This window comes from Saccharomyces eubayanus, chromosome V, assembly GCF_001298625.1.
Source record: "Saccharomyces eubayanus strain FM1318 chromosome V, whole genome shotgun sequence".
NCBI lineage: Eukaryota > Fungi > Ascomycota > Saccharomycetes > Saccharomycetales > Saccharomycetaceae > Saccharomyces > Saccharomyces eubayanus.
Window position 1 is genome coordinate 238516 of NC_030980.1, and position 17467 is coordinate 255982.

Below are 17467 nucleotides of genomic sequence, written 5' to 3' on the forward strand. Positions count from 1 at the left end.
CATTTTTGATGAAACATTTACTGTTGAAGAATTTATTATATATATAGGTATACAGGATCTATCTTTTCGATTACATAAACTTAATATCATTATATTGTACCAATATAGTGACAGGATCGTTAGATGTTGTTTTTTTATATTTATATTTTTTTTTGATGCTTTTAATGATCAAACCGTTGAGTCTTTGAACATGACGACATTGAAAAAAAGGAACTGAAATGGATTTGAATTGAATTGAATCAGTATCTGTAGTGGTCGGCCTTGAATGGACCTTCTTCTGGGATACCTAAGTATTCTGATTGGACATCACTCAACTTGGTCAATTTGACACCCAAGTTACCCAAGTGGAATTTAGCAACGGCTTCATCCAAAATCTTTGGTAGGACATGAACACCAACTCCGAATGGACCGGTCTTTTGGAATTCAATGTGCTTTTCTCTGAAGGACTTGTCGTTAGACTTGAACAAAGCAATTTGAGCCAAAACTTGGTTAGAGAAAGAACAAGACATGACGAAAGAGGAGTGACCAGTAGCACAACCCAAGTTAACCAATCTACCGTTAGCCAACAAGATGACGTGTCTACCAGAGGCCAACAAGTAACGGTCGACTTGTGGTTTAATGTTGATACATTCCTTAGCGTTAGCCTTCAACCAAGCGACATCAATTTCGATATCGAAATGACCGATGTTACAGACAATAGCATCTTCTGGCATGTTGATGAAGTGTTCACCATTGATAATGTCTCTGCAACCAGTGGTGGTGACAAAGACTTGACCAATATGAGAAGCATCTTCCATGGTGATGACTTGGTAACCTTCCATAGCGGCTTGTAAAGCATTGATTGGATCGATTTCAGTAACCAAAACACGGGCACCCATTCCTCTCAAAGCAGCAGCACAACCCTTACCAACATCACCGTAACCGGCAACGACGGCAACCTTACCAGCCAACATGACATCGGTGGCTCTCTTGATACCATCGATCAAAGATTCTCTACAGCCGTACAAGTTGTCGAACTTGGACTTGGTGACGGAGTCGTTGACATTAATGGCTGGGACCTTTAACTTACCTTCCTTGACCATTCTGTATAAGTGGTGAACACCAGTAGTGGTTTCTTCGGAAAGACCGAAACAGTCATCCAACATGTCTGGGTATTTTTCATGGACTAAAGTGGTCAAATCACCACCGTCATCCAAGATCAAGTTCAATTTCTTGTTGTCCTTGAAGGCAAATAATTGTTGTTCAATACACCACAAGTATTCTTCTTCGGTTTCACCCTTCCATGCGAAGACTGGAACACCGGAAGCGGCAATGGCAGCAGCAGCATGGTCTTGAGTAGAGTAGATGTTACAAGAAGACCAGGTAACTTCAGCACCTAGAGCAACTAAAGTTTCGATCAAAACAGCAGTTTGAATGGTCATGTGCAAACAACCGGCAACACGGGCACCCTTCAAAGGTTGGACGCTACCGTAGGCCTTTCTGATGGCCATCAAACCTGGCATTTCATGTTCAGCCAATTCGATTTCCTTTCTACCGAAGGCAGCTAGAGAGATATCAGCGATTTTGTAGTTTTGAGCTGGAGCAGACATTAGGTATTGTTTTTTTTGTCGGTTGGATTATTCAAGCAGTACAAAGATGAATTGAAAGAAAAGAAAAAAGATGGGAATTCGATTTTAAATATGGTAAACCACTCTACTAAATAAGAGATACGAAAATCTAAAATCCGGCTTCGAGGTCGTTTAATTTTCTTTTTCCTCTGAAAATTTTCTTTCTTTTTCGGCCTTAGCCTGTGAAAATTCAGCCAGAAAGGAAAAAAAAAGCCAACGAGATCACGTGCGGGGAAAGATCTATCATTTAAGGCAGTAGTAAGAATAATGGCAGCAATAAAGAATTGGTGGGGCTTCAGGAGACTAAGGGTTCAGTAGAATACCGTAACTGTTAGATAATATATAAAACGTTTGGTTAACGGTCGCCGTAGGCAATACATAAATAAATCATCTCTATATAAAACTATTCACATAATATGCATATTTTCGTTCATTGGGATTACCATGCAACACCGGTGTAGAATTGTCTTTGCTTGTACATCCATACCAAAGATGTGGTTGAAACAATCAATGGGCCCATGAATCCCTTTCCTAACTTACAGGTTCTGAAAATCAACAATTCGGAACCGAAATGGAAAAGAGCAACGACATAAGACATGAAGACCAGCTCGAAAATGTGTGGTTCATTCAAGTACAAAGCACCATAGAATCTGATAATACAGGCGACGAAGGTCCAAGTACCGAATGTTCTTGCACTTAAGTGTGTTGTTTCGGTAGGCTTTCTCTCGTAGACTCTACGTGTCAATTCTAACCCAGAAATGTAAGTCTGGACTGAATTAAAGACGGATACGATGGAAATGAACAGTAACCATTTTGGTAAGTAACCGTTTGGCATTGATGCCAAGGTGGTCTTTGTTGTGGTTATTACGTCTTGGAGGTTGAACATTTTTGTTTGATTGATATATCTGAAGTCTTTTGGTACTATGGTATTCCTTAAGACAAGAATGTAAAATCCAGAAACAAAATGGCTTTTATGTAAAAATAGCAACTAAATGATTCAACGTCAACAGATTTGTTCGGCTTAGTTTTATATACGGGGGAGGACAGACAATACAATGAATCGTACCTTTCTACGTTTTCCTGTTCGTTCCGTCCTGAAAGGAAAACGTAAAAATGAGCTAACTTTTTCCTATCGGCAATACCGTAAAAAGTTTAATTCGGGTCGTATAAAATTAGGTTAATCAATGGTGCAAGTCCGAAAAAGCATTTCATCAGTTGAAAAGACAACGTTTTCTATTCTTTCGACTTTTGAGATTGAATTGGATTGTGCCTTAAACGAAACGTGTCTTCCTACTTTGCTTATTACAATGCAATACCTACAGGAATTAAGTACCAGTTGTTTTATTAAAACAGCATGACAATCGAAAACGAGCAATCAAATTTCTTTCGGCCGTAACCAATAGAGCAGCCTGTATGTACGCTCTTTTTTTTTGTAATGATATCTCATATGCAGGGAACTTTTCCAAAAAAGCCGCGAAATATTTCCACTCAATCCTTTCTAAGGCTTCGAGTAAAGATAGAATAACTATCTTGACCATTTTTAAGAGACCTTGCAGTTCTTCTTTTGGAATAGCACTTACTGTATTGTAAAAGCCCCTTAGATAAGTTTTCTTCAAACTCAATTCTCTCTCAAGATACACTTGACAATAAGCTCTCTTTCTGTTGATGCTTACTTGTTCATGCCTGGATATAAGTCTAATAAGCACATGAATTAGGCTTTCGATAATGGCAAACATGTGTTCAATAAGTTTCAAGATCGAGATGTATTCTGAAAGCTGGGGTTCAAGTGTTTGATTTGTCTTGATTTTGATCAGTTGAATGTTAATAATAGAATAAACTGTGGTGAAGTGCAACGAACACAAAATCTCGCAGTCCACATCGTCATTTGGAGGGTTATTGTTTTCCTGGTGGTAGAAATTTCGAACCCATTTGGGATCATTATGGTTTTTCTTTAATAGAATTTTATTAAATAAGAATTTGGCGATGAAGTTATAAACATGTACGTCAACTAGCGTCTTTTTGACAGAAGTGTCAGAATCTAATCGATGTGAATAATGAGAAACCAACAGCGCTTGAAGGGTTTGGAATACTTGCGAAATTCCCTTAGGATTGGCTCCCTGTGTCTTTGAACTCATGACCTTTAGGAGAATTTTGTACCTGGGTAAGAACCAATTGTTCAAGTCAGGAATTGATATGTCTTGGCTGAATGATTGTAGCTCTTTTAAAACGACTGCATCTTCAAAATTCTTGTGTTTGCTTTCACAGATAAAATTGTATACAGGTTCCAAATGAGCAAACAACGATCTGTTATTCAAAAACCCATCTTTAAAGGGAGCAACCCATTCGTATATATGCTTGGAGTTTTCCCTTGGATTTATCTTCAATCCCTTTCCATTTGTACAGGCGTTATCTACGTTAACCTTCTCTCCTTTTCTTTGGAAAGTTTTCTTCCATAAAGCAGGATTCTTAAACTGAATGAACGCAAAGCACTATCGTATTTATAGGAGGGTTGGCTTAATTTGCCCCTCCCACTTGGTGTTAGTAAAGAAAGAAAAAAAAACAGATCAAAGGAATAACATTTCTGCATACGATAATCCAGTCTACTTCTGATATTTCCTTTTGTTCCATGTGTTCTATTTTCAACTATGCTAGTGATCTAGTGCTACAAGGGCATTGAGTAGGTCCTTTGGATGAATAGAAGCTCTGTTGTTTCCATGTTTATTTCGAACAGAAATAATTAGCCGCCCAGCACTAGTAACGGTGCCGATCAAAAAAAAGGAATGCCTGTACGTAGTAAAAATAAATCGTTCAAAGATAAATAGGCGCAGTGTAAAAAGTGTTAAAAAAGTAGTTCTATGAAAAGATAGGAAAAAGAGCAAAAAGTAGTGTCTTCTTTATGAGCAGATTATGGGTGTGTTCCTGGTCAGCCATCCAGACCCGAGCTTCCAATCAATTCTTCAATCATCTTCAAAGACACACAACCATCGCTAGTGTGATAATGTGCGTTTCTAGCCTCTGGATTACCTTTGGTATTAATGGGTAGCGCACATTCTTGTGAGTGCACTTTAAAGACTTTTTTCATTTTTTGAACCAATTTTTCGTAGCCTTCTAATTTTTTCTTCATTATGCTATTATCTTTGCTTATTTGATCAAATTCCTTCTGTAATTGTAATTGAGACATTTTCTTCCTTTGCCTGCATTTGGACGCAGCAATTCTATTTCGTTCTAGTAGTCTTGCGCGTTTCCATGCTTTGGCAGTAGTTTCAACGTCACCAGAACTGGTGCCACTTTTCCGCAGAAAAGGCTCATGTACAAACTGAGAGCTAGCAGTAGTCACAGACGCTAAGGCCGGTGATGAAACAGATTGGTTTGGTATGGCTAACTTGTTATTTGTGTTATCACCGACCGCAGGAATTCTTTCGTTATATTCCTGTTTTAAGTAAACGTTTGTTGAGTTAATATCAGCTGTACCGCTTGTACCGTCGTTTTTTATTGCGTTATTACAGGCTGTATTGTTATTACCGTTGTGAGGTATTGAAGAATAGATAGGTAGGGGTTCGTTATTTTGATCATGACTATTTTGGCAAGAAGAAGAAGTTGATGAAGTAGAAGAAGAGACGGAAGAAGAAGACGCCGGGGTGGATGGATTTACGCTTACCTGCGCACTCTTCCAAACTTGGCTTTGCAGTTGCGCTTGTAATCGGAGTTGCATATTAATGTATGCTTGGTTAATAGCGGCGTTATTGCGTGGAACAGGAGAGGCAGCAGTGGCAGCGGCAGCAGCAGCAGCGGCAGTTGCTGCGGATAAATGAAGACTGCTGTTACTATCGAATGGTGTTGGGGGAGGAAAAATATTTTGGCCACTTGCCTGAGGAACAACCTCGGGTACAGCGGTAGCTTGTGGTTGTGCCAAGTTCGGCAGTTCGCTAGAGCCGAAACTTGGATACGTGGCTGTACTTGGATTTGCGACTAGTTGCGGCTCAGGATTGTGTTCCGTCTTTGACGATAGGAAAGGAGGCTCAATGCTGTAAAGGTTTTCGACGGCTTCCAAGTCTTCGCCCAATTGACTGATTTGTCCATTGGAGATTGATATACGTCTTTTATGCACAGGTTGATCAAACGCAGGCAAAGAGCTCTGGAAAATCGGAGGGTTGGTGATGGGCATATGAGTGACATCTATACCAAAGGGTTGAAACATTGGGCCCAAATTTTCTTGCACGGAGCGGTCGTTTAAAGTATTTTGATGGTAAGGATTAAAATTAGCATTTATAAGGCCCACTGGCTGTTGTTGCTGTTGTTGCGGTAGCGGTTGTTGCTTGCATTTGTGCTCTTTTGAAGCATTGCTTGCAGATAGCAAATCTGTATACACTGAGGAGTTATGCCTGCCATTTAGAAGTGGGTCAGGGCTTGCAATAAAATCATTTTTATAGTCCATCGTCTGTGATTGTAGTGCCTAGCTTCTTTCGAGAAACAGTATAAAAAAAAAAAGATAAGAATACGGCCGTCACACTTTCAACTAGTGAACACGCAGAACGAGAAACGTATATTTACTATGATTTAATAATAGTCGGCTAAGCTAAAGTCCAACTAAATAGCATAAAAAAACGATATAATTATGTATCCTAATCCTTCATATCACTAGAACGTCGCATTAAAAAGAAGCTGACTCCCACAGCACAGAACAAATAGTGCATGGACCTTTTTATAAGTACAAACGCATATACATCAAGCTAGCAGAAAAAGCCAAAAAAAAGAAAAGAGAAAAACGAAAAAAGTAAACTAAACCAAAATTAAAATTAAAGTCTACAGACTGCAATTCTTGGCACATTGTTCACCTACGCAGTCAAAACAGTATTGCACCATTATTTTCTCGATAACCCAGAGACATGCACGCCGACGGCCCAAAGGAGCAATAATCGCGCCACTGTCTCCTGCTCTAAGAGCAAAGCGCGCAGCGGAACCGAGCAACGAAGCAGAAGAGAGCAAACTTCTGCTTGCCTTATGCAAAGGCAGAACTTCAATGATTCAAACCGGCAAGCCGCCTGCCTCGGGTTTAGCAGCATGCCACTTCTGCCTGCACGCAACAAGAGGAGTATCGTGATCCGCTATATACTCCGAGATACACCAACGTGTGGTAAAATTGCCGCAGCATTGAACGTCCGCAGCGCTGTTTTGCTCCAGGCGGTGGATGTCGCCCCTTAACTTCCGTACGTTGTCAGACATTCTTCCGTGGAGAAAATAAAGATGTGCCTTCTTTGTTCTGGGATTTTCAATTCCTTCTGGCACTGAATTCCGTGAGACGCTTAAAACAAGGTTGCGAAGTAGACGTTTTTAGGTCTGCCCGCCGCGTGATAGCGGTAGGCGGGGGTGGAAATGTCCAAAACAGCGGCCATGAAGCAGCAAATCTTCGTTTGCTGACCACCGTGTCGTTGCTACTTGCGCTCGCTCGCTCTTACGCTTCTGAGGAAAAGCAGCCAAAAACGAGCATTTTCCTTTGCGGGCTTTGATTTGTGCCCGCCAGCGCTGACAGATGGAAGAGTTCGGCGAACCTGGTCAGCATTGGCGGCGACGATAACAAGATGTCTCGAGTGGGGGCGTGGATCTTGAGGCCTCGCCTACCGGACACGTATGCACTATGTTGTTATAAAAGCTCTAAACTTACGTAAGCGTATTAATAATTAATATATATGTTTATATGTATGCACGTATTTACAAATTTGGTACATGTGTGGTTTTTCACGGGAAATAGTAAGGAAGCTGTAAACAGCATGGCTTTCGGCGTCTTTGTGCTGTGCAGCTTCTCGAAAAAGGTTCATCTGGTTTTTCAGCCTTGATTTTTTTTTTTTTTTGTTGTCCGCACATCATTTATGTATTTTTAGCCACCTGCAGTCTTTTATTTGGCAAATCTGGCTTAGATCGTTTTTGTGAAAGCTTAATTTTCACCTTAAAATCGATTGGATCTTAGATACGCAGTCGAGAACAGCGGGTAAAGTGGACAACTGCCCTTTCGCAATTGTAACACCCTATACCAGATCTATATTTTCACTGGTCCTGGTCTACATATAGATAGATGTCCAAGAATAATTTCTTGAAAGACGTTTCCGCCTTACCAGACGACGTACTCATAGAAAATGAAAGAGGCATAACGTTGCTTGGCTACCCAGTGTTTTCCCCCAAGATCCTGGTGCCACCGTTTGACCCGCCTCAGTTTCAAAGACTAAACACGGAAAACGGCTCGCTAATTCCCCTGTCAAAAAACACCATATCTAATTTCACCGAACTGTACCCTATTGATCTGGCCACCGAGCGCGTTGCAGGCAATGGCAATTCACAGCAGACAAAATGGTTTGTTCTGATGGATTTCGATGAAAGATATGACAGCGATGATCAAGGTTGGTGCTACAGCTGGAACTTTAACAATTCCAGGTGGAAATCTAAAAATGGGTTGGTTAGAAGAAGAGTCTGGGTGAGAATATCCGCTGCCAGTCATTCACTAGACTAAAGATATCTTACACTGTTATTTAATTTAATTAAATAAGTACAAAATAAAAAAAATGCGTTCATTATGCAAAGTGTTTTCTACCAAACTTCTATTGAGAAGCTAAAGTGTGTGTCTTGTTGGCTCCAACCCGCCAGGTTAAGTAGAATGTTATTAATGATATATTAGTATTGGCGTTGTAAACCTTTTTCACGATCCAGACGACCCAAACTGTGAAGCCCATTCTTCATACTTCACCAACCCATCCTGGGACACGGACGGCTTGATATACTGCAAACTGCTCTTGAAGTCCACCAGACCTATAGGTCTTATCATATCTCTATCTGTCTCCAATAATTTATCCCCAAGATCTCGCAGTGGGCCCATAGCTGCATCCTTAGCTAAAGATGTTATATCGCTTCCTGAAAACCCCTCAGTGATCTTTACCAATTCGTCAAAATCTAAGTCAGTAAGCGTGTGCTTTTGATATGACAGCAGCTTCTTCAATTGGACGTATCTCGTCTGGTCCTCTGGCAACGGAATATATTGTCTTCTTACAAATCTTCTTCTTGCTGCTTCGTCAATTGACCATGGCAAGTTTGTCGCGGCAAGTACCAGGACCCTTGTATCATCTTCGTCGTTATTGTTATTGGAGCCAGTGCCCTCATTCTTGTTTGAACCAGCTGCTGCACTCGACAATGATGACCACTGAACAAGAAACTCGTTTTTGATCCTACGACTCGACTCATTTTCGTTTTCGTTATTTCTGCTACCCATGATAGAATCGATTTCGTCCACAAATACAATAGAGGGCGATAGTTTCTTAGCAATAGCAAACAATGCTCTTACTAGTTTTTCACTTTCACCTAAATACTTGGATGTCAAACTGGAAGCGCTAATTGAAAAAAAGGTGGAGCGAGATTCCGTGGCTACAGCTCTTGCCAGCATCGTTTTACCTGTACCGGGTGGACCAAATAAAAGCATCCCCCTGACTGGTTCACGTAGCCCTCTGAACAAATCGGGTCTCAAAAATGGATAGACAACCGCTTCTTTTAGAGAGTACTTGGCGCTTTCTAATCCCGCAATATCGTCCCAATGGACTTCATCTCCATGGACCACAATTTCAGCAAAAATTTGCTTCGCGGCTTGTTTATCTACACCTTGCAAGCTGTCAATAATTTCATCTTCCAGAATTTCTCTAAGAGCCTTTTTGTCTACTTCTGAATCTTCGTTCCCCTCGGTCAAGGGAGTTGCGTTTCCAGTGGTCAATTCTGACTTAGTGGAATCTGCTTTAGCGGGATCTACTTTAGATGATTCTGTCTTTTTTGGTGCTGATACTTGTCGATTTACTTTATTGACGGATGTGTTTGAAGTTTTCATTAGCTTCTTATTTGAAGACGTGCTCTGCGAAGACGCTTTCGGATTAATCGCGGGTCTAGATGGATGAATGCTGGTTTTCTTCAAACTGGAAACCGAAGACTTAGTGGTCTTTGATTTCAGAACGGGACGAGTCTTTTTCACGGTGTTGTTTGTCAAATTATTCACAACTTTTCTGTTGCCTAATACTTTCTTGGCAGCCATTGCTGCCGTTCTGGGTTTTTGAAGTGTTGGTTTCGAAGCTGTCAAAGAAGAAGTGGGAGATGATGTGGCGGATTTTGCGGTGGACGTTGAGTTATTTTTGGATTTTGCGACACAAGTTGGCGTTGATTTAGCGATAAGAGTTGGGGTTGATTTAGTACTCTTCAGAGATGTTGCATTACTAGTTTTCATCAATTTTGAGATTTGGGGATGCTTAGTCTTTGACGGATTCATAGTGCCATAAGATTCTAAATTATACTCCTTTATCGTACCCGTGCTAGATGCCCTGTTAGTGCTTGATGGAGGAGGTGGGGGCAACAAAGGCAGTGCGGGAGCCGTATTTGGTAAAGACCGTAAGGAGGATTCGGGAACATGACCTGACGATTCCGTACTCTTGTTACTAGATAGGGAAGAGGTGACAGATAAGTCGGACATTGGTTGTTGGATTCCATCCAAACTCCTTAGGGTTTCTATGCGTTGTCGTTGTTCTTCTTCATCAATCTCGGAGTAATTGTCATAATAATCCGAGACATCGAATTCAAACTCTTCGCTCTCTTCTTCATCAAATACGCTGTGCTCCTCTATTCCAGCCTCATAGTCATCCTCGTCATCCTCGTCATTGGTTAAATCTATTAGTATTGGCTCTGATGCATATTTCTCTGAGTATACTCCCGTTTCTTTCTTGAGTGGGCGATCGTGGTGCTCGACGGCTTTTTTATATTGTTTGGTAGCGGTATTCGATAAGGGCTTGGAAGGCACAAAATTTACTCTAACACTCTCCGTTTCTTCTACGGGTTTCGGAGATATATTGTTATTATGGGCTGGTAATGATGGGTTAGAGTATGCCTTTTTGTAGCCGTATGCACTCCTATCTCGCAATGTCTTCATCATTCTTCCAGGAACCATATGAAAGGCAGAGGGTGGTTCTGTGGTTCTTGTGAAGGAGGAACTACGATGTGTGTTCTGTGTTTTGGAAGACGGTACGTCTTTCCTGACAGGTTCTTCCCGAACCAACTTTTGGACTCTTTCTAGATGCATAACACTCTTATGATACAATTCTCTAATCCCATTTTGTAGACTGAGCTCATCCTTCGTGTACGTTTGGATACTCGGATAGTTATGTTCTATCAATGTCAGTTTGAAAAGCACGTCAGTTGTCAAGGCCTTCCAGCCTTGTAGTGCGTCTTTATATCGCTTTTTCTCTTCTAAGTTCAAAAAATATATTGTTTCATTAGCGATTCTACTATAAAGTTCGGTGAAGTCAGTTAAAGGTTGCTGAGGTCTTTTGCGTATTTTCGTTAGTCGCGTTAGAATGTGGTGGCCTCTTTGTGACTCCATAGCGTCACGGTACAATATGGTATATTCCTGGTAAATGGATCAATAAGACACGAAAAAAAAATTGATTTCTGCTCTATTAAGCGCTAATTATGCCAAAATTATAAATAAAATACTGCGATCCTAATTATCGCCAACTATTCAAAGAAAAAATCTATCCAATACGTATGGAAAATCTTGAGGAGTTGTACTGCTGCTTCAGCCTCTTATTGACCGTGAATCAATTTTTTTTATTGTTCCTGATCGTATTTTTCTCCGCGAATCTCGGCTAAAGATGCTTGGGTTGGCTATTTTTGTTAGAAGCTCGATACAGTAACAGAAAAATATGTCAAAACACTACACTTTCAAAAGTCGAGGGCAGGAGGCAAACATTTGCACGCCCACAAACACGAGTAGATTGATTAAGCTGATATTTTTTTTATGTATATTCTACTACACTATATATGAAAAATACATGAAGCCTTGCTAGTTTCTAGGGGCTCATCTGATCACACTGTGTTTCTTGTGTTCCTTCTCTTGTTCACCAAGAATCAACTCTTCAAACACCCTGGCTTCCTCGGCTTCCTCTGGTGATCTTCTGGCGCCGGCAAACTTGTTAGCGATGAATAGCATTGCCTTTGCCTTTGCGAGACGCTCCTTAGAAGACACTCTTCTATCATTTAGGATTTGATTACAAACGTCTTTTAGTTTTCTTTCAAGTTCGAATTTGGACATGGCCCACATGACACCTAGAGCCTTACCGGCCAGTGTGGATTCAAATTTGGCACGTTCGTATTGGTCAAGCTCATCCGGATTAACTTCGTTCATCTTTTCCATGGCTTTTTGGGCTTCCAGTCCTGTTGATAACAAATTGTATGCTGATTTGACAGATCTGGCATTGTCTCGAGTACCTGTGAAAAGCTTGGAAAACCCGTAAGTCTTCTTGGACATGATAAAATTATTTGCCTTGGTCTTGTAAACCCTGGCCAACAAGTACAACAACTCTAAACCAAAACTTTCTAGTTTCAACTCCTCAATTTCTTGATCCAGTTTCCTTGTAAATTCCTCCAAGTTGTTAGCCTTGACGGCGATTAAATACCTGGTAATTTTTTCGTTCAGTTTCTCAGCTAATTCATCGACTTGCTTCATCATATCTTCACGTCTTTTCTTTTCCATTTCCAAAAGTTTCTTTCTTTGCTCTCTGGATAGTCTATCCTTCCTTAGGTGTTCAGCCCTATTGCCATCGTGTCTAATCATACCACCATCGGAGGTCTCGCCTCCCTTGTCGGTATCAGTAGCAGCAGTGCCCTCCTCGCCTTCCTTCTCAAACATTTCTGTGGCCTCGCCCAGCTCCTTAAATAAAGAGAATTCCCCAATCCAATCTTTAAAACCATCACCCCCGAATATCGCAGTGAAGTATTCAGAAGCGTCCTCAAACCCTTGCTGTGGAACTGCATCCTCCTTACCGAATTCGTCGTACTTGGAGCGGAGCCCTTGATCACTCAAGACTTGGTATGCTTCACCCACCGCTTGGAACTTCGCCTGAGCATCCGGATCGTCTGGATGCTTATCCGGATGCGTTTCCATGGCCTTCCTACGGTAGGCCTTTTTAATTTCTGTAGCTGTAGCCTCAGGTTTGATACCTAAAATATCATAATACTCTGTTTCCTTTACCATAGTTTCTCTCTTGCTCTCTCTCGAATTGACGTGTTTTGTATGATGGACTTAGTGATGAACCGAATTGTTCTCTTCTATCGTAACGCAATGAAAAGTGGTAGCCGTTACGAACTGGGGATGCGAATGAGTTGCCACTAACATAGTGTATTGTCCCTGTGGTCCCTGGCACCATTCACCATTGAAATTTGCGTTTTCCGCCGACCCTTCTCGCGGCCGGCGAAACACCGTAGTGACACTCCTTAAGCTGTAACTAAGCAACAAACCAGCCTTCTGTAGGCTGGTATCCTATTCATTTTAACGACATTTTAGTCGAAATTTCTGTCCTGCATACTCTATTTCACTTTGAATTATGGGATTGAAAATCTGCTACGTGATACTTACGGCTCAGGTGTACTTCTTTATGTAAATCTAATGACCGGTAGTTCCGTTAGCTATGGGTAATGCTAAGAAAGTGCCATAAAATAAACATTCCGCCTCACACTCATGTGCTTAGATCTACATATGCATCTACTGGGAATTGAACTAGCCATATCATCTTATTAATAAAGGGTGCCGCCAGAACGCGCTAACAGGGAATGGATGCGAGAGAAGAAGATTCAAGATGCATCGCCTCTCGATCATTGACATGTATTTGTATATTCATGGGTTCAAACCCTGCTTGTATTTTTCATTCATTGATCATGTATTGTTTGTGTATCGTTTAGTTCGGTTTGCGTAACGGCGTTTTATAGTAATTCATAGGCGCTTAACATCTAGCATCAGAAGACCCAATCGATCGAATGACACATCCAAAGTAAACTACTGCATAAAAACCATTAATAGGACAAATTTCTATACTAGGGAATCTTCAAGCAGCCAGCGGCATTTGAGCAGGTTATTTCAAATAGCGAATCATACTTTCGCTAACAGGTCAATGTACTATGTCGAGCAGTCTAAAACAATCTGTACTAGTTTATTTGTCACCAATTAGTTAGTTTAGGAGGTAGCAGTAATTAATCATAAGCAGTTCTATCATATTATATAAGAGAGGTATAAAAAACAGATGCTGATTAGTTTAGTGAAACCGAACTGCTCATATATAAATATAAATTAAATTTTCATATATTTTTTCTTCATACTTTATTAATGAGTTAACAAGTATAACTCATCTTCGTATATGCTAGTTCCTGGTCAATTAATAAATCCTTAATCTTATCTTCACTAATTTCCAGATTGGTTATTTGTATCGTGATGAAAAAATGATTATTAATAGTAATGTTATTATTCTTGTTTCAGATCTTTTATCATACATGAATTGATGTGTGTCTGAAGACATCTATTCCAACAATTAGTCTAGATATATATGACAAAAGGAAAAACAAACCTTTCAGCTCTGAACGTTAGATTTCCTATTGTTATGAAATTTATAGTTGTTCTGGTCCTATAGTGTAGTGGTTATCACTTTCGGTTTTGATCCGGACAACCCCGGTTCGAATCCGGGTAGGACCTCATTTTTTTATTTCAGAGCAAATAACTCATAAGAGTGTTTACACACTGTTCATTCACCAGATACCCGTGCATCTGTAAATCAAGAAACGGATGTCAACGCAGTCCGCCAAGGTCTGACGACGACGGCATGTATCTTAATACGCAATGGCTTTATTGGAGACACACCCGCTTTCCGGGTAACAGTGGCTGGCTATTATCGTTCATTTATAAGCAACGGAGAAAAATGATTACCAAATTGATATAGCTATATCGTATCTGGCACTGAACAAGTGAGTCACAAGCGGAGTCTGGATATTAATCTGTTTGGTTATTTGTCACAGCAGTATAAAGAATTCAAATCACCTTCTGAGAAATGCCTGGCGTTACAGCTCCAACAAGAGGACAAGTGTTGTCGTTATACAAACAATTTATCAAGAATTCCAACCAGTTCAATAATTACAACTTTAGACAGTACTTTCTTAGAAGAACAAGGGACACTTTCAGGGAAAATGTGAACCAAAAAGATCCGAAAGTGCTAATGAATCTATTCAAGGACGCGAAGAACGAATTGGGTGTCTTGAAAAGACAGTCAGTCATTTCCCAAATGTATACCTTCGATAGACTGGTTGTGGAACCGTTGAAAGGAAGGAAACACTAAAACATGGCTTAAATAGAGTCATTGCATGTAAGGAGAAAAAGTATCCAGTCTTTTTTTTTCTCTCTTTTGCCAGGAAAGTCATATACCTACATCCTAAAAAGGCGTGACCGCCCTCCAATGTGGCGGATACTAGATGATATTCGTAATTTCCAACCGCCACTCAGCATGGTTCAAGCCCTGCTTGAGGTGATCGCGTAGTTTATTTATCTAATACTAATAGCATTTTTGATAGCAGGGTTTATTTTTCTTTCATTTTAGTTTGCAACGTCATTGAGGTCATGAAAGGAAAGTTTATAGCTTGTATATAACATTAATATTAAAACCTAAACGTTCTCAAATGTGATTATGGAGTGTACTATTTTAAAACAGGACGGCAAGCTATGAAACCCACAGATTTACAGGGCCATGTGTTACGTTTGATTAAGTGCATACAAAATAACACGAGCCAGCCAAACTACATTCGACGTTCGCTTTCTGTATTGTTTTTGTGCATACCACCTTCTCACACCTTCGTTATGTGCGTTATAGTTGTACCTTCTTTTTTCGGACCATTCCATCGGATATACTGCATACGTAAAGTGAAAAAAAATTTTGCCCATATATCAGTTTATCACTCGGAAATAGATTTTTCAGCTGACTACACTGAAGAGTCTGCTTTTTCCTTTTTACAATTGTTTAATAATCTTTTGTTTTTCATTCACGATTCCAAGATTGCTCAAAGGCTCAAAACCACAATATAAAGCTAAAATATAATGAAGAGAAAGAACGCTGAAGGTAAAGGATCGAACGAGAAGGATACCAAGCAAATTTCACTTGAAGAAGATAAAATTAAGGGTTTGTTTAATTCAAAAATCTGGGACAAATCCTTCCAAGATGGCTTAAAAAAGGAAATTGAAGACGCCCAACCATACAACTGGGGTACCATCCATGAGTTAGTCAACGATGACCTTCTACGTGCGGTCCGTAAAGAGATCGAAACTGAGATTCATTTCACTAAGAAGGAAACTGACATTTATAGAGTCAACCAGAGTGGTGACTTGGCTAACTTGTCCGGTTTGGACTGGAACGACTTGTCACGTTTGCCAAATTTGTTTAAGCTACGTCAAATCTTATACTCCAAGCAATATAGAGATTTTTTCGGTTACGTTACCAAAGCTGGTAAGTTATCTGGTTCTAAGACCGACATGAGTGTTAACACTTACACAAAGGGTTGTCACCTGTTAACCCACGACGATGTCATTGGTTCTAGAAGAATCAGTTTCATTTTGTATTTACCAGATCCTGATAGAAAATGGAAATCCCACTATGGAGGTGGCTTAAGACTTTTCCCCAGTATTTTACCAAACGTTCCTCATTCTGATCCATCTGCCAAGCTAGTCCCACAATTCAACCAAATTGCTTTCTTCAAGGTCTTGCCAGGTTTCTCCTTCCACGATGTCGAAGAAGTCAGAGTCGACAAGCACAGATTGTCTATCCAAGGTTGGTACCATATTCCACAAGTCGGTGAAGAAGGGCACATCCCGGGTGAAGAAGAAGCATGGGTACGTAATAACACCTCCACTTTGGCACAAATCGAATCCAATGTCTTGGAAGATTTTGAGTTTCCAAAGGATGAAAGAGATATCTTGCCATTCCATGAAGTTAAGCATTTTGAAAAAATGTTGAAGAGCGATGCTGCAAACGAAAACAATACTCCTAAGGAAGCTATGACCAGTATAATTTCTGATTCTCTCCAGTTATCTGAAACTGAATTCACCTATCTATCCCAGTATATTTCTCCTGAACACTTGAACCCAGAAGGCATTGAAAAACTACAAAAGAAGTTTGTTGAGAATTCTTCTTTACAAATCGAGGCTTTTCTGAACGATAGCAAATCTGAATTATTGAAGAAAGTTATCAAACAAAAGGAATTGGAGCAAGAATGCCCTTACCATTCAAAGGACGTGAAGACGCCGTGGAAGACGGCTATTCCTCCACACAAAGCCCGTTATCTGTACATTGATGGTAAGGARTACCGTAATTTCCAAACAGAAGCAGACATTTTTAAGGCGTTAAACAACGATGATTTGGCAAACTTCCAATTCACCAAGGATACCATCAAGGTAATTGCCGATGCTTCTGGTAACAGTAAGGAAAGCAACTTTGATGCTGAGCTAGCGTTGATTGACTTGGCCATCTTCCACAAGAGCACCATTTTCAAGAAGTATTTAGCCTTGCTGACTTCTTTGTGCCCAGTCAGTGAACAAGTCCTCATCAGAAGATTCAGACCTGGTATGGATTTCACATTAGCCACCAAGTGCCGTTTCAATGAACTTTTGAAGGGTAATCCAGATATCTTGGATGCTGTTTTGGAAGGTACTTTATGTTTGACCCCTTCTCCTGGTTGGGAATCAGGAGAACTTGGCGGTTATGAATTGTACATGATGGATGATGATGAAGATAATAAGCAATACCTAAAGGAGGACGTTGAAGATGCTTCAGTGTATCGTGCAGATGACAGTGGTGACTCTGTTCTGATTAACGATCCACCTGCTTGGAACACTTTCAACTTGGTCCTGAGAGATGAAAGTGTTTTGGAATTTGTTAAGTACGTTAGCTGGAGTGCCAAATCTAGTAGATGGGATGTCAAAATGAAATGGGATGTCAAAGCCTGTGATGAAGATGAAGAAAATGAAGAAGCCTAAGGCT

General features: G+C 40.3%; 9 protein-coding genes and 1 non-coding gene across 10 annotated transcripts; 4 read left to right on the forward strand and 6 right to left on the reverse strand.

Annotated features, from left to right (window-relative positions):
- Positions 1–239: 239 nt before the first annotated feature.
- On the reverse strand, positions 240–1589 carry SAH1 (adenosylhomocysteinase; the record flags this gene model as incomplete). The annotated part of the gene is made up of 1 exon (XM_018364636.1): positions 240–1589. One exon carries the CDS (start codon positions 1587–1589, stop codon positions 240–242), a length of 1350 nt encoding a protein of 449 aa, XP_018222708.1.
- Positions 1590–2046: 457 nt separating this feature from the next.
- On the reverse strand, positions 2047–2493 carry ERG28 (Erg28p; the record flags this gene model as incomplete). The annotated part of the gene is made up of 1 exon (XM_018364637.1): positions 2047–2493. The coding sequence occupies one exon, from the start codon at positions 2491–2493 to the stop codon at positions 2047–2049; it is 447 nt and encodes a 148-aa protein (XP_018222709.1).
- A 439-nt stretch (positions 2494–2932) lies between these two features.
- MEI4 (Mei4p) lies at positions 2933–3742 on the reverse strand (the record flags this gene model as incomplete). Its single annotated transcript, XM_018364638.1, has 1 exon — positions 2933–3742. The coding sequence occupies one exon, from the start codon at positions 3740–3742 to the stop codon at positions 2933–2935; it is 810 nt and encodes a 269-aa protein (XP_018222710.1).
- A 788-nt stretch (positions 3743–4530) lies between these two features.
- Positions 4531–6042, reverse strand: ACA1 (Aca1p; the record flags this gene model as incomplete). Its single annotated transcript, XM_018364639.1, has 1 exon — positions 4531–6042. One exon carries the CDS (start codon positions 6040–6042, stop codon positions 4531–4533), a length of 1512 nt encoding a protein of 503 aa, XP_018222711.1.
- Positions 6043–7677: 1635 nt separating this feature from the next.
- Positions 7678–8109, forward strand: SPO73 (Spo73p; the record flags this gene model as incomplete). The annotated part of the gene is made up of 1 exon (XM_018364640.1): positions 7678–8109. One exon carries the CDS (start codon positions 7678–7680, stop codon positions 8107–8109), a length of 432 nt encoding a protein of 143 aa, XP_018222712.1.
- A 186-nt stretch (positions 8110–8295) lies between these two features.
- SAP1 (putative AAA family ATPase SAP1) lies at positions 8296–11001 on the reverse strand (the record flags this gene model as incomplete). Its single annotated transcript, XM_018364641.1, has 1 exon — positions 8296–11001. One exon carries the CDS (start codon positions 10999–11001, stop codon positions 8296–8298), a length of 2706 nt encoding a protein of 901 aa, XP_018222713.1.
- Positions 11002–11478: 477 nt separating this feature from the next.
- On the reverse strand, positions 11479–12654 carry CAJ1 (Caj1p; the record flags this gene model as incomplete). The annotated part of the gene is made up of 1 exon (XM_018364642.1): positions 11479–12654. One exon carries the CDS (start codon positions 12652–12654, stop codon positions 11479–11481), a length of 1176 nt encoding a protein of 391 aa, XP_018222714.1.
- A 1416-nt stretch (positions 12655–14070) lies between these two features.
- On the forward strand, positions 14071–14142 carry DI49_1449. The gene has a single exon. It is a non-coding gene; the product is annotated as a tRNA-Gln (tRNA).
- A 352-nt stretch (positions 14143–14494) lies between these two features.
- Positions 14495–14779, forward strand: ISD11 (Isd11p; the record flags this gene model as incomplete). The annotated part of the gene is made up of 1 exon (XM_018364643.1): positions 14495–14779. The coding sequence occupies one exon, from the start codon at positions 14495–14497 to the stop codon at positions 14777–14779; it is 285 nt and encodes a 94-aa protein (XP_018222715.1).
- Positions 14780–15531: 752 nt separating this feature from the next.
- On the forward strand, positions 15532–17463 carry TPA1 (oxidative DNA demethylase; the record flags this gene model as incomplete). The annotated part of the gene is made up of 1 exon (XM_018364644.1): positions 15532–17463. One exon carries the CDS (start codon positions 15532–15534, stop codon positions 17461–17463), a length of 1932 nt encoding a protein of 643 aa, XP_018222716.1.
- Positions 17464–17467: the final 4 nt, after the last annotated feature.